The following is a 24,800-nucleotide window of genomic DNA, read 5'->3' on the forward strand; positions in this document are numbered from 1 at the left end:
TACAACAGTGGTATGTGGGCAAGTGTTATCCTATTGGAAAGTACCCCTAGAAATGCTGTTCATGAATGGCACCACAACACGTCGAAGCACCAGATTGACGAACATATTTGCAGTCAGGGTGCATGGGGTTATCTTGAGAGAGCTTCTGCTGTCATGTGAAGTCACACCCCAGACTATAACTCAAGGTGTAGGTCCAGTGTGTCTAACACGCAGACAGTTTGGTTATAAGGCCTCAACTGGCCTTCTAACCATCACACAGCCATTACTGGTGCTAAGGCAGCTTCAGCTTTAATCAGAAAATACAACAGACCTCCACCCTGCCCTCAAATGAGCTCTCACTTGACACAACTCGTGTCATAAATGACAGTGGTTTGGGGTCAGTGGAACACACACTACAGAGCACCTGGCTCTGAGCTGTCCTTGAAGTAACAGATTTGTAACAGTTCACTGTGGTGCCAACTCCTGGTCTAATTACTGCTGCAGATGCTGTATAATGCACCAGAGCCATAAGCCAAACACTAAGATCTTCCGTCTAGGTAGTGCCACATGGCCATCTATAGCCTGGTCTTCTTGCGATGGTACATTCTCGTGAATTCCACTGTCAGCAATCATGTACAGGGAAATGTTCCAGCCAAGTCTTTCTACAGTATCACAGAAGGAATATCCAGTTGTCATAGACCAATTACTTGCCCTAATTCAAACTCAGTGCAATGCTAATAACGACACCTTTGTCACCTTAAAGGCTTTCTTGACTAACATCAATTCACCATGTGCAATCTCAAAGATAACTAATGCTCACAACTACTACAGCATGTTTTTAAAGCAAATCTGATTTGCACCCTCATAGTGCACTAGTAGCACAACTCTTATGCGACTGGCACGAATTTCAATAAATGTCACATTTCAGATATAGAAACACACCTAACAACTTTCATTTAACTAGCACAACTGTTCTCTGGTATTGGGGTTTATTTTCCCCGTCAGTGTATATAACAATATCTGTTTTCTGGCTTCAAAACACCTGATGGTAAAAATGTTTCATTATTGAAACAACTGTGTTGTGATGTCAGTTTGTTGAGTGTTTGGAAAGAGGTCAGTGAAATTCTATGACTGTTTATCAGTGGAAGTGTATATGTAGCTGTATTTACATATAAAAAATTTACTTGTTCACACACCACTGAAATTAGCCATTATTACTGATTTAACAAGAACACACATTTCTGTATTACAGCCAATACTGCCTGAAGAGTATCCTAATTAAGATCAACATAGATATGCATTTTCCAAAAAAACTGTAATTATTTATGACAATTTTATGCAAAAGGTTAGATTGATGCTCACCACAGAGTGGAAATGCTGAGTCGCAGTCAGGCACAACAAAAAGGCTGCTAAACAAGCAAGCTTTCAGCCAAAAAGCTTTCTTCTGAATTAGTCAAAAACACACACACATATGTAAATGCCACTCACACACACACAAGCACTGTCTCTGGCTGCCAAGGCCAGGGAAAGTGGTCATGTGTGTGTGAGTGGCATTTGCATGAATACATACGTAAGGTTGTGTGTGTGTGTCTCTGTGTGTGTGTGTGTGTGTGTGTGTGTGTGTGTGTGTTGCCTAATTCAGAAGAAGGCTTTTTGTTTTTTGACCAAAAGTTTACTTGTTTGCAGTCTTTCTGTTTAGCCTGTCTGTGACTCAACATTTCCATTATATGGTGAGTAGTAACCTATACTTCTCATAATACTGTCATTATTCCCTCCTGGCTTTTCCATTGTTGGTAATTATTTCCTCCATTTATTGTGATCCATGAATAAGCTCATATGGATGAGTAAATGTGATTAATTTAGAATATCATAGCAAAAGGTTTGCACGAAACATTTAAATTTCATTAAGATTGGAGCAAATGGTTAACTAGCTGCCAGCTCAATTTAGTATTTTACTTTCTAGGATACAAGGAAGTGGGCATAGAGTCCACCACCACAAATTGCTAAGCAAAATGTGTAAACATATTTTCATACAACTATTTTTTCCAATAATAAATGATGTGCTTACATTTTAATACCCCCACAAAAATTAAGTGGGCAAATGACTGATTTAGTGTCCCTGTGCAGAATTTCATAATATATAATCCGCTCCCAGGATTGGAATGACTCCTTACCCTCTCCCTTAAAACCCACATCCTTTCGTCTTTCCCTCTACTTCCCTCTTTCCTGACAAAGCAACCGTTGGTTGTGAAAGCTTGAATTTTGTGTGTATGTTTGTTTGTGTGTATCAACCTGCCAGCACTTTCGTTTGGTAAGTCACATCATCTTTGTTTTTAGATATAATATATAATCTGTATCAACAGTTCTTCTACAGAACACAAGAGTGTATTTGCCCTACTCATTATACAACTGATCAGTGATGATATTAACTGAGTATATGGAAAAAACATTCTAGAGGGATGGATGGTAGTAAGAAATGTAATTATATACAAGGACATAAAAAAGAGAATGCTCAAATTACAGGACTAATGCAGCTTTCATAAAGACAGGTCCTGCAAAGATACAACATTTGGTTTAAAACAATTATCAGGAAAGAAAATAGAGTTCAACAAGCCACTATTTCTGTTCTTTCTAGACTAGGTGAAAGCCTATAATATGGTAGGTATGATGAAATTATGAGAAATACTCACTGACCACAATGTATCCCTAAATTTAATGAATGCCAGTCAATCACTATACAATAACACTGAAATTAACTTAAACGAAGAATTCCTAACTGTAAACCTGGGACTAAAACAAGAGTGTGGTTCCTCAACAGCCTTTATGACATACGAGGTGTTCCTGGATGAATAGTCAATATTCAAGGATGAGCAAAAACTTATGTCCATTACTGAATGGTTTCCAAAACAGAACAAATTTTAATGTATATTTGTTTGTGGCTAGTGGTGCACATTTGTGTATCTTACCCTAATTACTGGATTGGTCATGATAGTACAATTAACCGTCCACCAAGATAGCCAAACTACTTGGTCACATCATATATACTGTTGCCCTCATTAGAGAATGTGTACAGGTACTCAGACAAGCAACACAAAAGGTTCTGCTATACACTCACTGTGAACTGTTTAACAGCTGCAATGTGACATTTATGATAATACTTAGAGGTGAATGTGTTAGAAATACATATTTTTCAACAGATATGTTATAAAATGTACACAGTAATGTTCACTAATTGTTGTACTGGTGCAAACCTGACAATGTATTCAATAAAGGAGACATATCACGTTGCAGACAGGCATGATTAAAAGACACTCACATGTAGCTTTCAGCCAAAGCCTTTGTCTGTAAACACACACACACACACACACACACACACACACACACACACACACAAGCAAGCACACTTCATGTACACACAACGGCCAACTCCAGCATCTTGGGTTAGAATGCAACATCACATGGGATGCAAGCAGCAAACTGGAGGGGTCGGGAAGTGGAAGTGGAAGTGGAAGGGGAAGGGGAAGGGGAAGGGGAAGGGGAAGGGGAAGGGGAAGGGGAAGGGGAAGGGGAAGGGGAAGGGGAAGGGGAAGGGGAAGTAGTGTATGGGTGGGGAGAGAGATGGACACTGTCTGGGGGAATGTGCAGGAGCTAGATCGTCAACAGGCGCAGCATCAGGAAGTTGTGGGGCAGGGAGGTAGGGAAGAAAAGAAACAAAAAAGGAGAGAAGTGGGGAAAGACAGGTGGATGCAGTGGCATAGGACTGCAAATAAACAGAGTGGCAGACAAGAATGGGGATGGGGTGATAGGACAGACGGGGTGGAAACTGTTGGGTAGATGGTGTGGAGACAGTATGTTAGAGGTTGAGGCCGCGATAATTACGGGAACAGAGAATGTGTTGCAAGCATAAATCCCATCTGCGCAGTTAAGAAAAGCTTGTGGCGGAGGAAAGGATCCAGATGGCTCGGGTAGTGAAGTAGCTATTGAAATCAGGTGTGTTATGTTCAGCTGCATGTTGTCCCACAAGGTGGTCTACTTTGCTCCTGACCACAGTTTGGCAATGGCCTTTCATCCTGATGGACAACTGAGTGGTAGTCTTACCAATATAAAGCTGTGCAATGATTGCAGCAGGGCTGGTAAATGACATGGCTGCTTTCACAGATGGCCTGGCCCCTGATGGGATAGGATAAACCCGTGACAGGATTGGAATCTGAAGTGCCGGGTGGGTGGACTGGGCAGGTCTTGCACCTAGGTCTTCCACAGGGATATGGTTCTTGTGGCAAGGGGTTGGGATTGGGAGTGGCACTTTAGAAGAGGTGGGAAGTATATCGGTTAGGATGTCTCTCATTTCTGGGCACTACGATAGGTAATCAAAGCCTTAGGGAAGGAAGTCGTTCAGTTGTTCCAGTCTGGGGTGATACTGGGTGACGAAGGGGATACTCCTTTGTGGCTAGTTTTTGGGGGTGGTGGGAGGATTGGGGCTGTGAGAAGAAATGGTATGGGAGATCTGTTCACAAAATATGTCTGGGAGGACAGTCCATGTCTGTGAAGGCGTGTCCCCATACCCTCCACCCAACAGTTTCCAATCCCTCTGTCCTACCATCTCCTCCCCATTCGCATCTCCCACCCGATTTATTTGCAGCCCTCTGTCAATGCATCCACTCGTCTTTCTCCACTCCTCTCCTTTGTTACTTTTTTCCCCACCTCCCTGCCCCACAATTTCCTGACAGTGCATCTGTTGGCAGTCTAGTCCCTGCGCACTCCATCAGACAGCATCCGTCTCTCTCTCTCTCCTCACCTGTACACTACTATCCCTTCCCCTTCCCTTCCCACACCTTCCAGATTGTGCTGGCATTCATGTGTATGTGTGTGTGTGTGTGTGTGTGTGTGTGTGTGTGTGTGTGTGTGTGTGTGCGGGGGCGTACGCGCGCATCTTCACTGATGATGATGAAGGCTGCGGCCGCAAGATATATGTGAGTATCTTTTAATCGTGACTGTCTTCTTTATGGTAAGTAGCACTCTATCTTTTCTTACATTGTTGAATGAAGTTTCTATTGTTTGATTTAATGCATTGAATAATGCAGAAAATAAATAACAGTGCAGATTAAACATGCTCTATCTTGGAAAACCATGTCCACACATGAAGTCATTTGCTTCAAATGACCATGCCTACCACACACATGAATTCTGACCATTCCTCCTAGGACATCCTGTATGTGTTAAAGCGCTAGATGAATGGAATTCTAAGAACCCCAAGAAGATGAGTGTGGGAAGAAACAAATTTATTATTGCTATAGTATTTTCAAATGACCCAGTTGTTCTAGCACACAATGAAAGTGTTTTACAAGAAAAAGTATTTAAATTGAATAATATTTTTAAAAACTCATCAAATGGTTCTACCTGTAAACGAAACGAAAGTAATGGTAATGGAAGGGAAACTCACAAGAAGAGCAAAAATACTGGTAAACAATAAAATAGTAGCACAGGTAAATTCATTTAAATATCTTATGACAGAGATATTAGTACAAAAAACTAATTTGTTTGTAGTTTAAATAAGCAGAAATATAATGCTATAAGTGACTGTGTAGGAAGGTACCTTGGTACAACTGTGAGGAAAGACAGAACACTCAGACCACATAATATGGTGGCTAAGCCTACTCTTATGTACGGTAATGAAAACTGGAAAGAAAAGGAGATGAATGACAATTTTAAGCAGCTGAGATGAGATTTGCGAGGTCACTCCTTGAACTAACACTAAAGAGAGAATGGGGAATGGAGATATAAGACAACACCTACTAGTAAAAGTAAAGAGATTAAGGGAGGGGAAAAAAGGATGGTATGAACACATCAAAATAAGTAAACCTGAGCACCTGCCATGGCTAGCAAAACCTGAAAACAGGATATAGGATGACCACTGAAGAGATGGAGGGGGGGGGGGGGGAGGGGGGGGAGGGAGGGGACAATTTTGCTAACCATTTTACTGCTGTGGGCACGTACACACATCCTGCTACACCATTCCCAAAGTGTTGTGGATGTGTATATGCACACTGCTTGGATTTTTGTGTAAGACTATGGTCATCTGACTGTGTCCTAAGCAGCCGATTTCTCACTACTACAGATGAGATACTTCCATATCACGATGAATAAAGAAGTTTCGAGTCTTTATCATACAACATATTATCCATTTTCCTCATTGCATGCCATCATTGGAAAGAAGAAGAAGAAGAAAACTCGTTATGATATCTTGAATAATTTATGAGATATGACAATTGTTATGTCAGCATGATGTGCAAGGATGTGAATGGGTGCATCACACACGACCACCTTTGGGATATAAAACCCAATAGCTTTAGTACAATATGAAATATCCTTCTGCTGTCAATCTTAAAAAAATTTTGATATCTAATCTAAATTTCATTCACTGCAACATTTGAGCTAAAATCAACCACGCACAAAGTTCACACAATGCATTTTTACCTCTGAACATTCTTTAAAATTTCATGCTTTAATATGAGCACAAATCAAATTTTTTCACCTAATAGTTCTTGAAAGATTGGATAAGTATTTCACATCGCCTGGAACGTCATCTCTCAGCACAGGCAATGTTTTACTTAATTTGATGGAGCGCAGTGCATATGATGGATAACGAGAAGAAATTCAGTTCTTTATTGAGTGAAGAGATCAGACTAAGAGACGCAAAATCAATTTTTTTCACCTAACAGTCTTCAAAAACTCGGATGATAAGTATTTCATATCAGCCAGAACACTGTCTCTCACTGCAGGCAGCAGCATTTGGCAAGTAGTAAAGCCATAACAAAAGCCACCTCAGCACAGTATGTAAAGAGCATTTTGTTGTAGTGAAAGGGTTAAATTCGCTTAGTTTTGGGATGGGTTAACACTCACTTCTTCAAATAGGAAGAGGAGGAGGAGGAGGAGGAGGAGGAGGAGGAGGAGGAGGAGGAGATGTAGTATATATTTTGGACCAGGTGATGGTGGGACTGAAACAGTGTGTCAAAGTAACAGTTTCAGAAATCCCACAATTTTGAACATGGCAGCACCCAAAACTTTCAATAAATGGTGTATACAGCCAATCAGTCACAACCGAGTGGGCTGTACACATTATTCACTGAAAGTTTCAGAAGTGGTTAATTTTTCAGTCTATATTATTATTTCATATTGAGCAAGGACAGTGAAGGCATATTAGCAAGATTTTCTAAAATAAGATAGTCAGTATTTTTTTTTAAAGGACAGTAATTTTCAAATAGTTACAACTGTTCGATGCAGATCAGGTAAAAGCTGTCAAATGTATCACTGAAACTCAATATGTCATCACTGACTATAACAAGCACTGCAACAAATGTTGCAGCTGCTTGGACTGCCCCCAGTTGTGTTTTGGAAGTTGCCGTCTAGAACCTTACGGCTACAGTATGGCTCTTATTCACAGTATCACATTACAGAGACTGGTCAGGGGAATATTACTGTCCGAAGTACAGTGAATGGAGCCATTTTTACTTAGCAAATCTTGATTATAAATGAGCGTGGCGGAGGTACTTGCTAGTTCATCTCTAGAATTTTACGGAACTTGACAATGTCAGAACTTTCTTGTGTTTTTCAGTAATTATTTTCCTGTATTCAAGTCTCATAGTGGCAAAATCTTTCAGTACCTTAAGGCAAAGAAGCGTACACAATGTTTGTGTAGCCAGTTTGCCCAAAGTTACCACTTGGGATATATGACCATGAATTTTCAACTGTGTTGGCAAACAGATGTTTTATTCTGAACTGCATGTGAGCCAAATTACTAGCATCAGTAAACACCTTCTCAGAATATCAAACAATGGAAAATCCAGGATGGAATGTAACGACATTATGAAAAGCTCCCCATATAGGGGAGATGCTGAGTCACAGGTAGGCACAACAAAACGACTGTTCCAAATAAAGCTTTTGGCCCGTAAGGCCTTTGTCAAAAATAGATCACGCACACGCAGCACGCGTGCGCACACACACACGACTACAGTCTAAGGCAACTACAGCAACACACTTAAAATACAATATTTATATTGAAAATCATTTACTCTTGAACTACTTCCCCCTAATATTTGGAAGTTGGGACTATTTGCTCCCAACAAGTTGCACTCCATGAGAATACCTGTGAGAATGACCATTTCAAATCTAGTTCACTGATATACATTACAAGCTGTTGGTTCTTCAGTTGGCAATCTACAGTGTTCTGTTAAATTCACAAAAAGACAGATGGGTTGGTCTTTGCTTGGCTTCAGAAGCCCCAACTACCTGCATAGCTCCTCCTCCACCACCACCACCACCACCACCACCAGCACCACCACCACTTCCAACTCCAACACATGCTATGAACCTTTAAAATTGAGGAATAGGGGAACTGGTTCATATAAAGATGGTGGGGTTGTTAAGGGAGAGAGGGACTGTACATATATTCAGTTTCAAAACGTTGTTGAAAGCAACTCATATACGCATAGCGCATTACTTTGCTTGTACTGTGTGTCACACAGAAATTCATTTAACCCTGTACTTATACCATCTTCTGGATAAACAGAACAAGATGGGATGCTCCTGATTGAATGAGCTGATATAAATTCAAAACATGAAGGCCACTCGGTCAGTTTATTTTAGGCTTGTTAGTATTGCTACGTACACCAATTTCTTTGTGTCATTTTATGTAAAAAGTCATCAGCAATACTGGCCAAAGACTTCTACATCTACATCTATATACATACTCCGCAATCCACCATACGGTGCATGGCGGAGGGTACCTCGTACCACAACTAGCATCTTCTCTCCCTGTTCCATTCCCAAACAGAACGAGGGAAAAATGACTGCCTATATGCCTCTGTATGAGCCCTAATCTCTCTTATCTTATCTTTGTGGTCTTTCCACGAAATGTAAGTTCGCGGCAGTAAAATTGTACTGCAGGCGGCCTCAAATGCTGGTTCTCTAAATTTCCTCAGTAGCAATTCACGAAAAGAACACCTCCTTTCTTCTAGAGACTCCCACCCGAGTTCCTGAAGCATTTCCGTAACACTCGCATGATGATCAAACCTACCACTAAAAAACTAGCAGCCCGCCTCTGAATTGCTTCTATGTCCTCCCTCAATCCGACCTGATAGGGATCCCAAACGCTCGAGCAGTACTCAAGAAAAGGTCGTATTAGTATTTTATAAGCAGTCTCCTTTACAGATGAACCACATCTTCCCAAAAGTCTACCAATGAACCAAAGACGACTATCTGCCTTCCCCACAACTGCCATTACATGTTTGTCCCACTTCATATCACTCTGCAATGTTACGCCCAAATATTTAATCGACGTGACTGTGTCAAGCGCTACACTACTAATGGAGTATTCAAACATTACAGGATTCTTCTTCCTATTCATCTGCATTAATTTACATTTATCTATATTTAGAGTTAGCTGCCATTCTTTAAACCAATCACAGATCTTGTCCAAGTCATCTTGTATCCTCCTACAGTCACTCAACGACGACACCTTCCCGTACATCACAGCATCATCAGCAAACAGCTGCACATTGCTATCCACCCTATCCAAAAGATCATTTATGTAGATAGAAAACAACAGCGGACCTACCACACTTCCCTGGGGCACTCCAGATGATACCCTCACCTCTGATGAACACTCACCATCGAGGACAACGTACTGGGTTCTATTACTTAACAAGTCTTCGAGCCACTCACATACTTGGGAATCAATCCCATATGCTCGTACCTTAGTTAGGAGTCTGCAGTGGGGCACCGAGTCAAACGTTTTCCGCAAGTCAAGGAATATGGCATCCATCTGATATCATGTGAAAAAAGGGCGAGTTGCGTTTCGCACGAGCGATGCTTTCTAAAGCCGTGCTGATGCATGGACAGCAACTTCTCTGTCTCAAGGATATTAATTATATTCGAACTGAGAATATGCTCAAGAATCCTGCTATAAGAAGCCACCTTCATTCTGCCAACGACCTTATCAAAAAGAGCAGAGAGGCAGACAGAGTTTCAGGTGAACCTCTTCACATGAGGTGGAAAACTACCACTAAAAGGTGGAAAAAGCAACAATGATCAACACACAAAGATGCAGATGGCAAAGGAAACTGCTACATTAAAGACACACGATGTGTATACACAGGACACATGGCTTGTCACAGGTTAAAGATTCCACAGTCTGATACTCTGTAATTAATGTTTCAGCAAATCGAGTGGAAGTGGCTAACTGCCATCCAATCTTAATTCTTTCTCGAGCACCATATGTTTGCTGTCTTGTCTGCTTTGTAAGTATGTGCAGTGCCTTGTGAAGTATGGCTGCCAGCGCACCGGCAGCACTGATCCCCACCACTGCAATGTGTCAATCACAAAGTAGCTTTAATCAGAGTGTGGTCCCCATTCAGATATCAAGGAGAGGACTGCCAAGGGGGAGTAACCATGAGAAAACTGAACAAACAATGAAAAAATAACATTCTACAAGTTGGAGCACAGAATGTCAGAAGTTTGAACATGATAGGGAAACTAGGTAATCTGAAAAGGGAAACAAAAATGCTCAATCTGGATAACCGGGGGTCAGTGAAATGAAATGGAAAGAAGATAAAGATTTCTGGTCAGACGAATGTAGGGTAATATAAAGCAGCAGAAAGTGGTGTGTCAGGATTAGGTTTTGTTACAATAAAAATGTAGGTAGAAGGCAAATAACAGTGAACAGTTCATTGACAAGGCCAAATATCAGAACTGACAGCAAACCAGCACCAAAAATAATTGTTCTCACATACACTGTTCAGTCAGAACAATATGACTACCTGCCTAATAGCAGGCATGTCCATCTTTGGCATGGACAACAGCGGCAATGTGTCATGGCATGGAAGTGACAATGTGTCACCTAATTCCTATAAATTTCGGCGAAGGGGCGATAAGTTCTGATGTCATGCTCAGTCCCATGATTTCCTCCCGGCCTGCTAAATGTTGTCAACTCTGACTATCAATTCTTCGTTTGAAGTGAATCTTTGTCCATCTAGAAAAATTTTAAGTTTTGGGAAGACATGGAAGTCTGACGGAGCCATATCAGGTGAATAAGGCAGGTGTGGCAACAATTCATACCTTAGTTCATGTAATTTTGCCATGGCGACGGCACGTGTGCGCAGTCTTGATGGAAGATTACTTTCTTCCGTGCTAAACCTAGCTTTTTTTTGCGTATCTTTTGTTGCAATTTGTCCAGGAGGTTAGCTTAGTATTCTCCAGTAATTGTTTGTCCAGTAGGGAGATAATCTACAAACAGAATCTCCTTTGCATCCCAGTACACAGATACTAAGCCCTTTCCCGTCAAAGGAACTGTCTTTGCTTTCTTTGGTGGTGGAGAATCAGCATGTTTCCATTGCTTTGACTTGTTTTATCTCTGGGGTATAGTAGTGCACCCAAGTTTCATCTGTGGTCACAAACCGGAGCAACAAATCTTGTTTCTTTCTCCTAAAATGGGTCAAACAATGTTCCAATATGTCCATTCTTGTATGTTCTTGATCCAGTGTCAAGAGTCACGGCACCCATCTTGCGGATAATTTCTTCATTTCTAATTCTTTAGTTAAAATGTGATATACCCTTTCAATTGGTGATCCTCAATAACCATTTTTTGTACTTTTGCAATGATTTCTGGAGTAGTGAAACATCTTGGCCGACCACTGTGGGGATCATCATCTAAACTCACCCGACCAAATTTAAATTCATTTGTCCACCTGGAAACAGTTGAATATGAAGGAGCAGAGACCCCCAGTGTATTCTAGAAATCGGCATAAATGTCCTACGCTTACGTATCTTTCTTTACGAAGTACTTAATCACTGCTCAAATCTCAATATTTTCCATCTTCGCAAATCACTACGCAGTAACAACAACAGAGCCACATCACCACCACAGCTCTCTTCCAAGAGCACTGACGTGGTACGTGTTTACAGGCAACAGTCCAATGAATATCATGTGAACAACTCACGGCGCTAACGCTGACTTCACATGGTGATTCCGAGAACTTTTCAAACCAACCTCATACTATGTCCAGTATTAAAGTCTGGTGTTAGTTCCGCCACGGTTAACCTGTCCTCTTTTATCAGTCTGCCCAGCCTACGATGTCCAACTAATGTAATGAAGGATGGCCACCCAACCACAAGAAGTCTAGAAGCGCTTTCACCTTGGTTTCGCCATTTGTTCACGACACTCACCACAGCACTCCTTGAACACCCGACAAGTCGTGCAGTTTCCGAAATGTTTGTGTCGAGCCTGCCCTCAGTCAAACTCAGGTAGATTGTGTGACTCCCTTATTCTACACATGGACAGCACTGTCAATGATACTGCATTCACTATGTGGTTGTCTGATAGCATTCATTCCTCACCAGGTGACACTGTTTGGACAGGTTTATATTGATAGTACGTCGGTGGTCATTATGTTCTGGCTGATCAGATATATATATATGATAGGGAAACATTCCACGTGGGAAAAAATATATTTAAAAACAAAGATGATGTGACTTACCATATGAAAGCACTGGCAAGTCGATAGAAACACAAACAAACACATACATACACACAAAATTCAAGCTTTCACAACAAACTGTTGCCTCATCAGGAAAGGACGGGTAAACACTCGCACACACACGCTCATATCCATCCACACATATGCAAACACAAGCAGACATATTTAAAGACAAAGAGTTTGGGCAGAGATGTCAGTCGAGGCGGAAGTGCAGAGGCAAAGATGATGTTGAATGACAGGTGAGGTGTGAGTGGCGGAAACTTGAAATTAGTGGAGATTGAGGCCTGGTGGGTAACAGGAAGAGAGGATATATTGAAGAGCAAGTTCCCATCTCCGGAGTTCGGATAGGTTGGTGTTGGTGGGAAGTATCCAGATAACCCGGACGGTGTAACACTGTGCCAAGATGTGCTGGCCGTGCATCAAGGCATGTTTAGCCACAGGGTGATCCTCATTACCAACAAACACTGTCTGCCTGTGTCCATTCATGCGAATGGACAGTTTGTTGCTGGTCATTCCCACATAGAATGCATCACAGTGTAGGCAGGTCAGTTGGTAAATCACGTGGGTGCTTTCACATGTGGCTCTGCCTTTGATCGTGTACACCTTACGGGTTACAGGACTGGAGTAGGTGGTGGTGGGAGGGTACATGGGACAGGTTTTACACCGGGGGCGGTTACAAGGATAGGAGCCAGAGGGTAGGGAAGGTGGTTTGGGGATTTCATAGGGATGAACTAACATGTTACGAAGGTTAGGTGGACGGCGGAAAGACACTCTTGGTGGAGTGGGGAGGATTTCATGAAGGATGGATCTCATTTCAGGGCAGGATTTGAGGAAGTCGTATCCCTGCTGGAGAGCCACATTCAGAGTCTGGTCCAGTCCCGGAAAGTATCCTGTCACAAGTGGGGCACTTTTGTGGTGGTTCTGTGGGGGATTCAGGGTTTGAGGGGATGAGGAAGTGGCTCTGGTTATTTGCTTCTGTACCAGGTCGGAAGGGTAGTTGCGGGATGCGAAAGCTGTTGTCAGGTTGTTGGTGTAATGGTTCAGGGATTCCGGACTGGAGCAGATTCGTTTGCCACGAAGACCTAGGCTGTAGGGACGGGACCGTTTGATGTGGAATGGGTGGCAGCTGACATAATGGAGGTACTGTTGCTTGTTGGTGGGTTTGATGTGGACAAACGTGTGAAGCTGGCCATTGGACAGGTGGAGGTCAACGTCAAGGAAAGTGGCATGGGACTTGGAGTAGGACCAGGTGAATCTGATGGAACCAAAGGAGTTGAGGTTGGAGAGGAAATTCTGGAGTTCTTCTTCACTGTGAGTCCAGATCATGAAGATGTCATCAATAAATCTGTACCAAACTTCAGGTTGGCAGGCCTGGGTAACCAAGAAGGCTTCCTCTAAGCGACCCATGAATAGGTTGGCGTACGAGGGGGCCATCCTGGTACCCATGGCTGTTTCCTTTAATTGTTGGTATGTCTGGCCTTCAAAAGTGAAGTTACCCACCAGGCCTCAATCTCCGCTAATTTCAAGTTGCCGCCACTCATACCTCACCTGTCATTCAACATCATCTTTGCCTCTGCACTTCCGCCTCGACATCTCTGCCCAAACTCTTTGTCTTTAAATATGTCTGCTTGTGTTTGCATATGTGTGGATGGATATGTGTGTGTGTGCGAGTGTATACCCGTCCTTTTCTTCCCCCTAAGGTAAGTCTTTCCGCTCCCGGGATTGGAATGACTCCTTACCCTCTCCCTTAAAACCCACTTCCTTTCGTCTTTCCCTCTCCTTCCCTCTTTCCTGATGAGGCAGCAGTTTGTTGCGAAAGCTTGAATTTTGTGTGTATGTATGTGTCTGTTTGTGTTTCTATCGACCTGCCAGCGCTTTCGTATGGTAAGTCACATCATCTTTGTTTTTAAATATATTTTTCCCGCGTGGAATGTTTCCCTCTATTTTTTTTATATATATATATATATATATATATATATATATATATATATATATATATAGACACACACACACACACACACACACACACACACACACACACACACACACACACACACACGCTGCTGGCCACCGTAAATGCAACACCCTGAAAGAAGCATCTGAATCAAGTGAAATTTACACCATGGGTTTGCAGCGATGAGATATGCAACTGATTAGAATTTCAGCGCAGACGCACATCACGCGCGCCTGTGGCGCCACCTCATAGCGCCATTTAAGGCTTGGCGATTTCGACGAGTGTACGTTCGGCACGTGTGTTTACCTTGTTGTTGTTTCACAAGACTATCAGTTATGCCTCGTAGACAACAGCGAACATCGTTTGATCAAGTATCCGAGTACGACAGAGGAAGGATAGTGGCTTACCGAGATTGTGGATTATCATACAGAGAAATCGCTAGTCGTGTTAGACGAAACCAAACAACTGTAATGCAGATATGTGACCGTTGGATGCAGGAGGGTACGACGGACCGACGTGGTCGATCGAATTCACCTCGGTGCACCACTGTACGTGCTGATAGGCAAATTGTGCGCATGGCAGTGACGGATCGCTCAGTGACATCCCGAACCATCGCACAGCACATCGCTGTCTGTAATGCATCATCCAGTGTCTGCACGTACCATTCGACGCCGTTTACAGCAGAGTGGTCTGTCCGCAAGACGTCCATTGCTTCGTCTACCATTGACGCAGAACCACAGACGTCTCCGTCGCCAATGGTGTGATGACAGACGGATGTGGATGGCAGAATGGAATGACGTTGTCTTAACTGATGAGGCACGCTTCTGTCTGCAGCACCACGATGGTCGGATTCGAGTGTGGAGACACCGTGGAGAGAGGATGCTGGACAGCTGTATTATGCACCGCCACACTGGTCTTGCACCGGGTATTATGGTATGGGGCGGTATTGGATATTACTCTCGCACGCCTCTAGTACGCATTGCCGGTACTTTAAATAGCCGATGCTACATATCCGAGGTGCTGGAGCCAGTTGTCCTTCCTTACCTTCAGGGCTCAGCCACAGCCATATTTCAACAGGATAATGCGCGACCACACGTGGCACGCATTGTCCAAAGGTTCTTCGTCAATAACCAGATTGAATTGCTTCCCTGGCCGGCTCGCTCTCCGGATCTTTCGCCGATAGAAAACATGTGGTCCATGGTTGCTCAATGAGTGACCCAGATTACATCCCCAGCTGCCACACCAGATGATCTTTGGCAACGTGTGGAAGCTGCTTGGGCTGCTGTACCCCAGGAACACATCCAACGTCTCTTTGACTCAATGCCCAGACGTGTGGCAGTGGTGATCTCCAACAATGGTGGCTACTGTGGCTACTGATTCTGGCAAGAACCACATGTCACAGACGTCTGTAAACATAATCATTTGATACGTGGTCAACATGTTATCTACAAAATAAATTTTGTTGTGCTACCTCTTGTCTTTCTTGGTGTTGCATTTACGGTGGCCAGCAGTGTGTGTGTGTGTGTGTGTGTGTGTGTGTGTGTCTCTCTCTCTCTCTCTCTCTCTCTCTCTCTCTCTCTCTCTCTCTCTCTCTCTCTATATATATATATATATATATATATATATATATATATATATATATATATATATATAAAAAAATTCAAGCTTTCGCAACAAACTGTTGCCTCATCAGGAAAGAGGGAAGGAGAGGGAAAGACGAAAGGAAATGGGTTTTAAGGGTGAGAGTAAGGAGTCATTCCAATCCCGGGAGTGGAAAGACTTACCTTAGGTATGTGTGGATGGATATGTGTGTGTGTGCGAGTGTATACCTGTCCTTTTTTCCCCCTAAGGTAAGTCTTTCCACTCCCGGGATTGGAATGACTGCTTACCCTCACCCTTAAAACCCACTTCCTTTCATCTTTCCCTCTCCTTCCCTCTTTCCTGATGAGGCAACAGTTTGTTGCGAAAGCTTGAATTTTGTGTGTACGTTTGTGTTTGTTTGTGTGTCTATCGACCTGCCAGCGCTTTCGTTCGGTAAGTCACCTCATCTTTGTTTTTATATATAATTTTTCCCACGTGGAATGTTTCCCTCTATTAAACAGGTAAATCAGTATATAAAGTTAATATTAGATGATAATCTAAAATAACCGTGGGGGACTGGGTGATGGTAAGGGAAGGAATAGAAGAGCAAGTTACGGAAGAATATCGACTTTATAGTAGGAATGAGATAGGAGAAAGACTAATCGAGTTCTGCAATAAATCTGAACTAATAATAGTGAATAGAAAGACTAATAACTGAGTTCTGCAATACATTTGAACTAATAATAGTGAATATACTGTTCAAACATCACAAGAAGGCACAGTATACTTGGGGAAGATCCAGAGACATGAGACGATCACAGCGGGATTACATCACTGTCAGACATAGATTCCGAAATCGTATACTGGATTGAAAGACATACCAAGGAGCAGATATGGACTCAGATCATAATTTAGTTATGATGAAGAGTAGATTAACGTCTAAGAGAACTGTCTGTAAGAATTACTGAGGAAAAAAGTGGGATATTAAAGTAGTGAGGAATGATGAGATGCAATTACTGTGATAATGAATACTACAGTTTGCAGTTCAGTTGAAGAGGTATGGAAATCTCTGAAAAGGGTTAAACAGACAGATGTAAGTACAAAGAAGGTAACTATAGAGGAATCTTGGATAACAGAAGAAATACTTCAATTGAACGATGAAAGAATGAAGTACAAAAATGTTCATGGAAAGGTAGGACTACAGTACCATAAACCACTTAGGAATCAAATAAACAGCAAGTGCAAGGAAGCCATGCCAAAATGGCTGCAGGAATAATGTGAAGAAATGTTTGTCAGAATGACTGATTATGCATACACAATGATCTAAACAACTGTTGGTGAAATTAAAAGCAAGGGTGTCAATGTTGAGAGTGCAATGTGAATTCCACTGTTTTATGCAGAGGAGTGAGCAGACAGAGGGGAAAAGTAGATTTAAGGCCTCTATGAGGGTGAGAACTTGTCTGATTATGTAATTGAAGATGAAATGGGAGACAATATGGAAAAAAAAACAGGGGATCCAGTAGTAGAATAACAGTTTAACTGAGGTTTGGAACACTTGTGATAAAATAAGCAGAATTTCTAAACTCATTATGGGATGTTGCAACCAAACAACTGTTCAAGTTGGTGTTTAGGATCTATAAGACAGGAGACATAGCATCAGACTTTCAGAAAAATATCATCATTATCAGGAGCATGGAGAGCTACATCAAACCAGTCTCAGGACTGAAGACCACAGCAACATAATCATCATCCAAGTAATTGTGAAGAGTGTACCATATGAGCTGATAAATATGAGAACTGTTGCACAATTAGCTTAACAGATCATCTTACAAGTTGCTGACAAGAATAATTTACAGAAGAATGGAAAAGAAACTGAGGACTTGTCAGATGAGAACCAGTTTGCTTTTGGAAAGGTGGAGGTACCAGGGAGGTACTTCTGACTTTGCTCTTGATACTGGAAGCAGGACTTTAAATAAATGAAGACACTTTCAAAGGATTTATCTGTAAAGAAAAAGCATTCAGCAATGCAAGACGATGCAAGATGTTCAAAATTAAACAAAAATTGGGAGTTTTATTATTATTGTACACATCAATTATGAAACAAAACTGTTTAACATATTTAATAGAAAAAACACACATGTGCAACAATTTACACTACATAAACATTCGATGACCCAGACTACGCACAAATGTCAGATGCCTCAATCCAATGCAGCCTCTCGAATGGATGCTTCGTGTTTACTCTTCATGTCACCAGGGAAATGTCTGTTAGGGCATTCATAATATGACGAGAGCCCAAACCTGAACAGTTGTGTTGTCAATAAGTTCCAAGGTCTGGGATTTCGTGGCTTGCTGCTCACTTTTCAATCCAGTGTCCTCACAAAATACAGGTTTAAAAGTGTGTAAGAAGGGATGTGGTCTTTTGCTCCTATTGTTCAACCTATACATTGAAGAGCAATGACAGAAATAAAAGAAAGGTTCAAGAGTGGGACTAAAATTCAAGAGGAATGCAAGTGAAGAAGAATTACAGGGTCCATTGAATGGCATGAACAGTCTAATGAGCACAGAGCAGGGTCTGAGAGTGAACCAACGGTGCACAAAAGTAATGAGGAGTTGCAGAAATGACATTAACAATGAAGCTAACGTCAAAACTAGTAATCACAAAGAAGATGAAGAGAAGGAATTATTCTACCTTGGAAGCAAAATAGCACGTGATGGAAGCAAGGATAACATAAAAAGGACATTACTGGCTAAAAAAGTCTACTAGTAACAAACAGAGGTCTTAGTTTGAGGAAGAAATTACTGAGAATGTATGTTTGGAGCACAGCATTGTATGGTAGTGACTTATGAACTGTGGGAAAACTGGAAAAGAAGAGAATTGAAGAGTTTGACATGTGACAATACGGAATGATGAGGTTGAAAATTAGATAGACTGATGAGATAGGTGGTGATGAGATTCTCCACAATATCATTGAGTAAATGAACATATGGAAAAAATTGACAAGGTGAAGGCACACAATGATAGGACATGTACTTCAATGGTACAAGAGGAACCTGTAGAGGGTAACAACTGTAAGAGAAGACAGAGATTGGATTATATCCAACAAACAATTGAGGACACTGGGTTCAATTGCTACTCTGAGATGAAGAGGTTGGCACAGAAGAGAAATTTATGGTGGGCAGAATGTAACTGGAGAGAGAACTGACAAGAAAAAACTGTAGTTATATTTACTATTGTTTGAAACACTTACTAAACTAAATTCATCAACAAAGACTGGCCTTGGCCACAGATTGTGTACATGAAACTCTCATCAACCTGGAACAGATTGTGATAACACCTGGTAGTTTGTAATAATAACATACTGGCAACAAAGAAAACTTCCAGCATGCATTACCTACATCAACACTCTGCAAACCACCGTGAGGTGAATGGCAGAATGTATGTCACATTGTACCAGTTACTAGGGTTTCTTCCAATTCCATTCACGTGGGGAGCATGGGAAGAATGATTGAATGCCTCTATACATGCAGTAATTATTTTAATCTTATCTGCACGATCCCTGTGTGAACAATACTTATGGGGTTGTAGTACATTTCTAGAGTAATCATTTAAAGCCATTTCTTGAAACTTTGTTAATAGACCTTCTTTCTGTAGTTTATGTCTATCTTCCAGAGCCTTCCACTCAGTTTCTTCAGTATCTCTGTGACACTCTCCCCCAGATTAATCAAACCTGTGACCATTCGCGCTGTTCTTCTCTGTATATGTTCAATATCCCCGTTAGTCCTATTGGGTACGGGCACCATACACCTGAGCAATATTCTAAAACCATTTGCACGCGTGATTTGTAAGCAATCACATATTGAATCTGACAAGGACTCCATCAGAGCCTAGAACTTTGTTCAATTTTAACAATCTCAGCTGTTTCTCAACATCACTGAAACTAATACTTGTTTCATTCATATTTTCAATGGTACAAGGATTAATTGGGGCAATTTTCCTGGGTTTTTCTTTGTAAAGGAACATTTGAAAATGGAGTTAAGCATTTCATCTTTTGCTTTGCTACCCCATTTCAGTTCCTGTCTCATTCGCTAGGTATTGGACACTAACACTGGTGCTACTAACAGCCTATACTGATGACCAGAATTTGTTTCGGCTCTGTGAATGATCACTTGACAATATACTGCTACAGTAGTCACTGAAGGCTTCACGCATTGCTCTTGACAGCCAAATGCATGTCATTCAGCATCTCTATCTACAGCCCTATGCTTTGTTTCACACCTATTATGCAGTAATCTCTGTTTCTTTAGAAGTTTCTTTACAGTGACTGTACACCACGAAGGTTCCCGACCATCATGAGCTGTTCTACTGGGTACATATCTATCCAGTGCCTGGTCAGCTATTCTTTTAAACTTGGGCCAGAGTTCCTAGACATGCTCCTGTCCTGAGCTGAAAGTGTACATAATATATGCTTGTTTTAGTTGTCCTTTGTTCTTTGGTAATGATTTTTGCTACAACTGCATCATGGTGACTGCTACCAGTTTCAATGTGGATATCCTCAAAGAGGCCAGGTCTATTTGTTGCCATTAGATCCAATATGTTTCCATCATGAGTGGGGTTTCTAACTACCTGTTCTAGGTAGTTTTCAGAGAAGGCATTTAGTGAAGTTTCACAGGATGTCTATCACATTAACCACTAGCAAAACTGTAATTTTCCCAATTAATTGTTGTATGAATAAAGTCTCCTCCAATAATTACAGTATGATGAGGAACATATGTTCAAGTGAACTGAAGTTCTCTCTAAATTTTTCAGTTACATCAGGACATGAGTCTGGTGGGTGACTGAAGGATCCAATAATCATTTTATGCCCACCCTGATATTGAGTCTTGTCCAACTCGTTTTGCATGCAGCTTCAATTTCTACCTTGGTGGCTTTGAGGTCTTTGTCCACTGCAATAAATACATCACTTCCATTCTCCACCAACCTATCCTTTTGATATACATTTAAATTTTCCCCAAAAATCTCACTGCTATCAATATCAAGTTTGAACCAGCTTTCTGTACCTAGTATTATGTGAGCTTCACTGTTTTTCATGAGCTCTTCAAACTGGCACTTTGTTGTGAATGCTTCGGCAATTTACGACTAGGATTTTAATACTGTCACCCGTGGGAGGCATTTCTTTCGATCTTATACAGATCCTTCTGGGTTTCCTAAAGCTACCATTATGTGGACTGGACGGACAGTCACCTAAAAAAAAAAAAAAAAAAAAACACAACCCTCGTGTGCCCCCCCCCCCTCCCCACAAATAGTCAGCTGCCTGAGAAGCAGCCTCTGATGTGTAGTGCACACCCGACCCTTAAGGGAACCCTGTAGTTCTCAAACCTATGGTGCAAGTCCAGGAAGTTGCAACGTAGCTTGCCACAGAATCTTCGACGTCTCTGGTTCAGTCCTTCCACTCAACTCCCAAAAAAAGGATTAGGAGAGCAAAGATAGCTTTATCCATTCATCCATCAATTTACAAGCATGTTCATAATACAATAGATGTAAAAGTATTATGGAAGAGATATCTATGATGACTCCCAACTCTCAAGCATACATTTACTGATTTTTAACCAGTTGGGCTGGAAAATTGCTTGTCCATACCAAAGTACATGTCAACCAGATAAAAGGATTGGTTCCTTTTAAGTTTCTGGATTACTTAATGAATGCATGCTTATCATTCTTGTCTATGTATCATTTCTATCACAAGAGATTTCATATCCGTCTTTCATAATTTGTTGAGACACTCTTGATCAATGGAATTTCTCAATTCAGTCAATTGTTGGATCAATTGCCTGAATTTAATTTCATATTTTTTATAATTAAATCAATGCATGTATTTAGGAGCACCAGAAATGAAATTAATGATAAACTCAGATTTAAATTTGGTAACCACGTGGCAGACAGTGCAGGAATTCTGCTACCTTGGTAGTAAAATAAGAACCATGTATGCACAGGCAAAGAGGGCATTTCCAGACACAAGAAGGAAATTAGTATTGAACAAAGGCCTTAATTTGTGAAAGAAATTCCTGAGAATGTGTGTCCAGGGCACAATGCTGTATATAAGTTAATCAATGTGGGATAACAGAATACAGAGGGAATCAAAGCATTTGATATGTAAAGTTAGCAAAAGATACTGAAAATGAAGTACACTGGAAAAATAAGACAAGTGAAAGTTCTCTGCAGATATGGTAAGGAAGAAACATGTTGAAAACACTGACACGAAGAAGAGACATAATGATGGGACATGTATTAAGACATAATGGAATATCTTCCACAGTTTGTAAGGGAAGACTGAGATCAGAATATACACAACAAACAATTGAGGACACTGGGTGAGGGGAGCTATTGAAGAGACTGGGCGAGGGGAGGAAATCGTGGAGGGTAACATCAATGCTATTAAAAATTTGATCATGTAATGTGTCACAAGTGACAAGGATATTTATATTCTGATGTATATTATTCTCAGTAACCAGGTTTAGCCCACAGAGCCACACAAAAAACAGCTGTTTAACAGTCCCTACTCGAAAATGTAGGCTTCAGCAAACCACACTTATTTCCACTCCTCAAATGAAGTTATGGGAGTTTTTGAATTCATTATTTTTGACTTGCATGGTTCAATGCAGACATCACTAATCTGAAATAACTAGACACTCCCTAAATCAGATGATCTCCCTATAATTATCTTCTTACATACTCATAAAATAGAAATGTGTGGTGTTTATTACTTGTAATGATCAGTGAAAATCAAATTGGGAAAAGAATTTGCACCTTACACATAGACATCAGAAGAGAAAACAAAATGCTGAATTTCTTTACAAAAGAATACAAACTTCAGATAATCATATCTCATACTGAAGAAGAAAACCACGTAATTGAGTATTACAGAAGGACCCTTGTTACAAATGTCAAAAATTCTCTAAAGTTAACTTAAATGCAAACTTTTAGGGAAACAGTGACTTGACTGCTTAAAGAAATTGTACAAAATGCATCTGGAATATCATACTTTCCATTCTTATGAAGCCATCTGATCAGTACATGTCGTTGCTGTTAACTGGTTCTTACCATTTTGTAATGAGTCTCTGTCTACTTGGGTCAGCTTTTTCAGGTGGATCATATTTCTCAAGAGTAGGAAGAATTTTGATGGGAAGGCCAGTCCCTTCGACAGCACCTGCCATGTATTCAACACCTCCCAGCTTCCATTCACCCGCAGTATTGACGAATACAGATGACAAGCAGACATTGTTGTGACGCAAGTTCCCGTCATTATTGAGAAAGCTTAAAGCACGCTGAAAAAGTACAAGGTGCTCATTTTACTCACAAAAGTAACTAAATATGCAATCGTAAATATGAAAAAAGATGACAGATTACCAACATTTGATGCATACTTACAGTAATCTGAAATATTCCCCATGACAAGTATAGATCACGTTGATGACCTTCCCTTGAAAGCTGTGCCAAGTGAGTTTCCAGAGGCACAACAAATTCTGTAGCCAAGTACAAAACCTTCTCAGTCTAAAAGCAAAGTTAATACATGAAACAATGAAGAATTACTAGCAGGTACACAACATATGGACGGATAACATACAGAAATTTCCATAGCATTCAAGATTTGTGAATTATTTTCCATATAAATTAAAATGCTACTAAGACAATCTGTACAACAAATCGAAAGATTCCAAAAGATTTCCAGCTGAAACAACACCATTTACAACATACATGAGGTGTGCTCAAAAAATTCCGGAACTTTGTCCACAAAATTTTTTCAATGCCTACCCTTTACTTACTGTGCCTGGTCTCCTTTAAAATATTTTCCTCCACAATCGATACACAGCTCCCAATGCCATTTCTACTTCCGGAAGCAGTCTTGGTACACCTCATGCTGGATCATGAGGAGCACTGTGCAAATTTTCTTTTATCCTATCTACCATTGCAAATCTTCAGCCTTTCAACTTTGGAAATGAAAAGAAGTACACACCATGAGGCCCAGGTCTTAAAGAGTACAATGATTTTGTTTTTTGTGCAATAGTCATGCACCTGACATTGTAATTCTGTCAGAGACAGCAAAGGACCTGGAAGAGCAGTTGAACAGAATGGACAGAGTGAACATCAACAAAAGCAAAACGAGGATAATAGAATGTAGTCGAATTAAATCGGGCGATGCTGAGGGAATTAGATTAGGAAATGAGACACTTAAAGTAGTAAAGGAGTTTTGCTATTTGGGAAGCAAAATAACTGATGATGGTCGAAGTAGAGAGGATATAAAATGTAGACTGGCAATGGCAAGGAAAGCATTTCTGAAGAAGAGAAATTTGTTAACATCGAGTATAGATTTAAGAGTCAGGAAGTCGTTTTTAAAAGTATTTGTATGGAGTGTAGCCATGTATGGAAGTGAAACATGGACGATAAATAGTTTGGATAAGAAGAGAATAGAAGATTCTGAAATGTGGTGCTACAGAAGAATGCTGAAGATTAGATGGGTAGATCACATAACTAATGAGGATTGGGGAGAAGAGAAGTTTGTGGCACAACTTGACTATAAGAAGGGATCAGTTGGTAGGACATGTTCTGAGGCATCAAGGGATCACCAATTTAGTATTAGAGGGCAGTGTGGAAGGTAAAAATCATAGAGGGAGACCAAGAGATGAATACACTAAGCAGACTCAGAAGGATGTAGGTTGCAGTAGTTACTGGGAGATGAAGAAGCTTGGACAGGATA

General features: G+C 41.0%; 1 protein-coding gene across 1 annotated transcript in view; it reads right to left on the reverse strand.

Moving 5' to 3' along the window:
• The window catches only part of LOC124793969 (N-terminal kinase-like protein), a 122,460-nt gene that overhangs the window by 68,286 nt on the left and 29,374 nt on the right, over positions 1 to 24,800 (reverse strand). Inside the window, exons 3-4 of the mRNA XM_047258060.1 lie at positions 23,474 to 23,596; positions 23,147 to 23,370 (exon numbers count right to left, since the gene is read on the reverse strand). Of these exons, the coding sequence (XP_047114016.1) occupies positions 23,147 to 23,370; positions 23,474 to 23,596 (347 nt within the window). The remainder of the gene's footprint in view (positions 1 to 23,146; positions 23,371 to 23,473; positions 23,597 to 24,800) is intronic.

Source organism: Schistocerca piceifrons, chromosome 1 (assembly GCF_021461385.2).
Source record: "Schistocerca piceifrons isolate TAMUIC-IGC-003096 chromosome 1, iqSchPice1.1, whole genome shotgun sequence".
Classification (NCBI taxonomy): Eukaryota; Metazoa; Arthropoda; class Insecta; order Orthoptera; family Acrididae; genus Schistocerca; species Schistocerca piceifrons.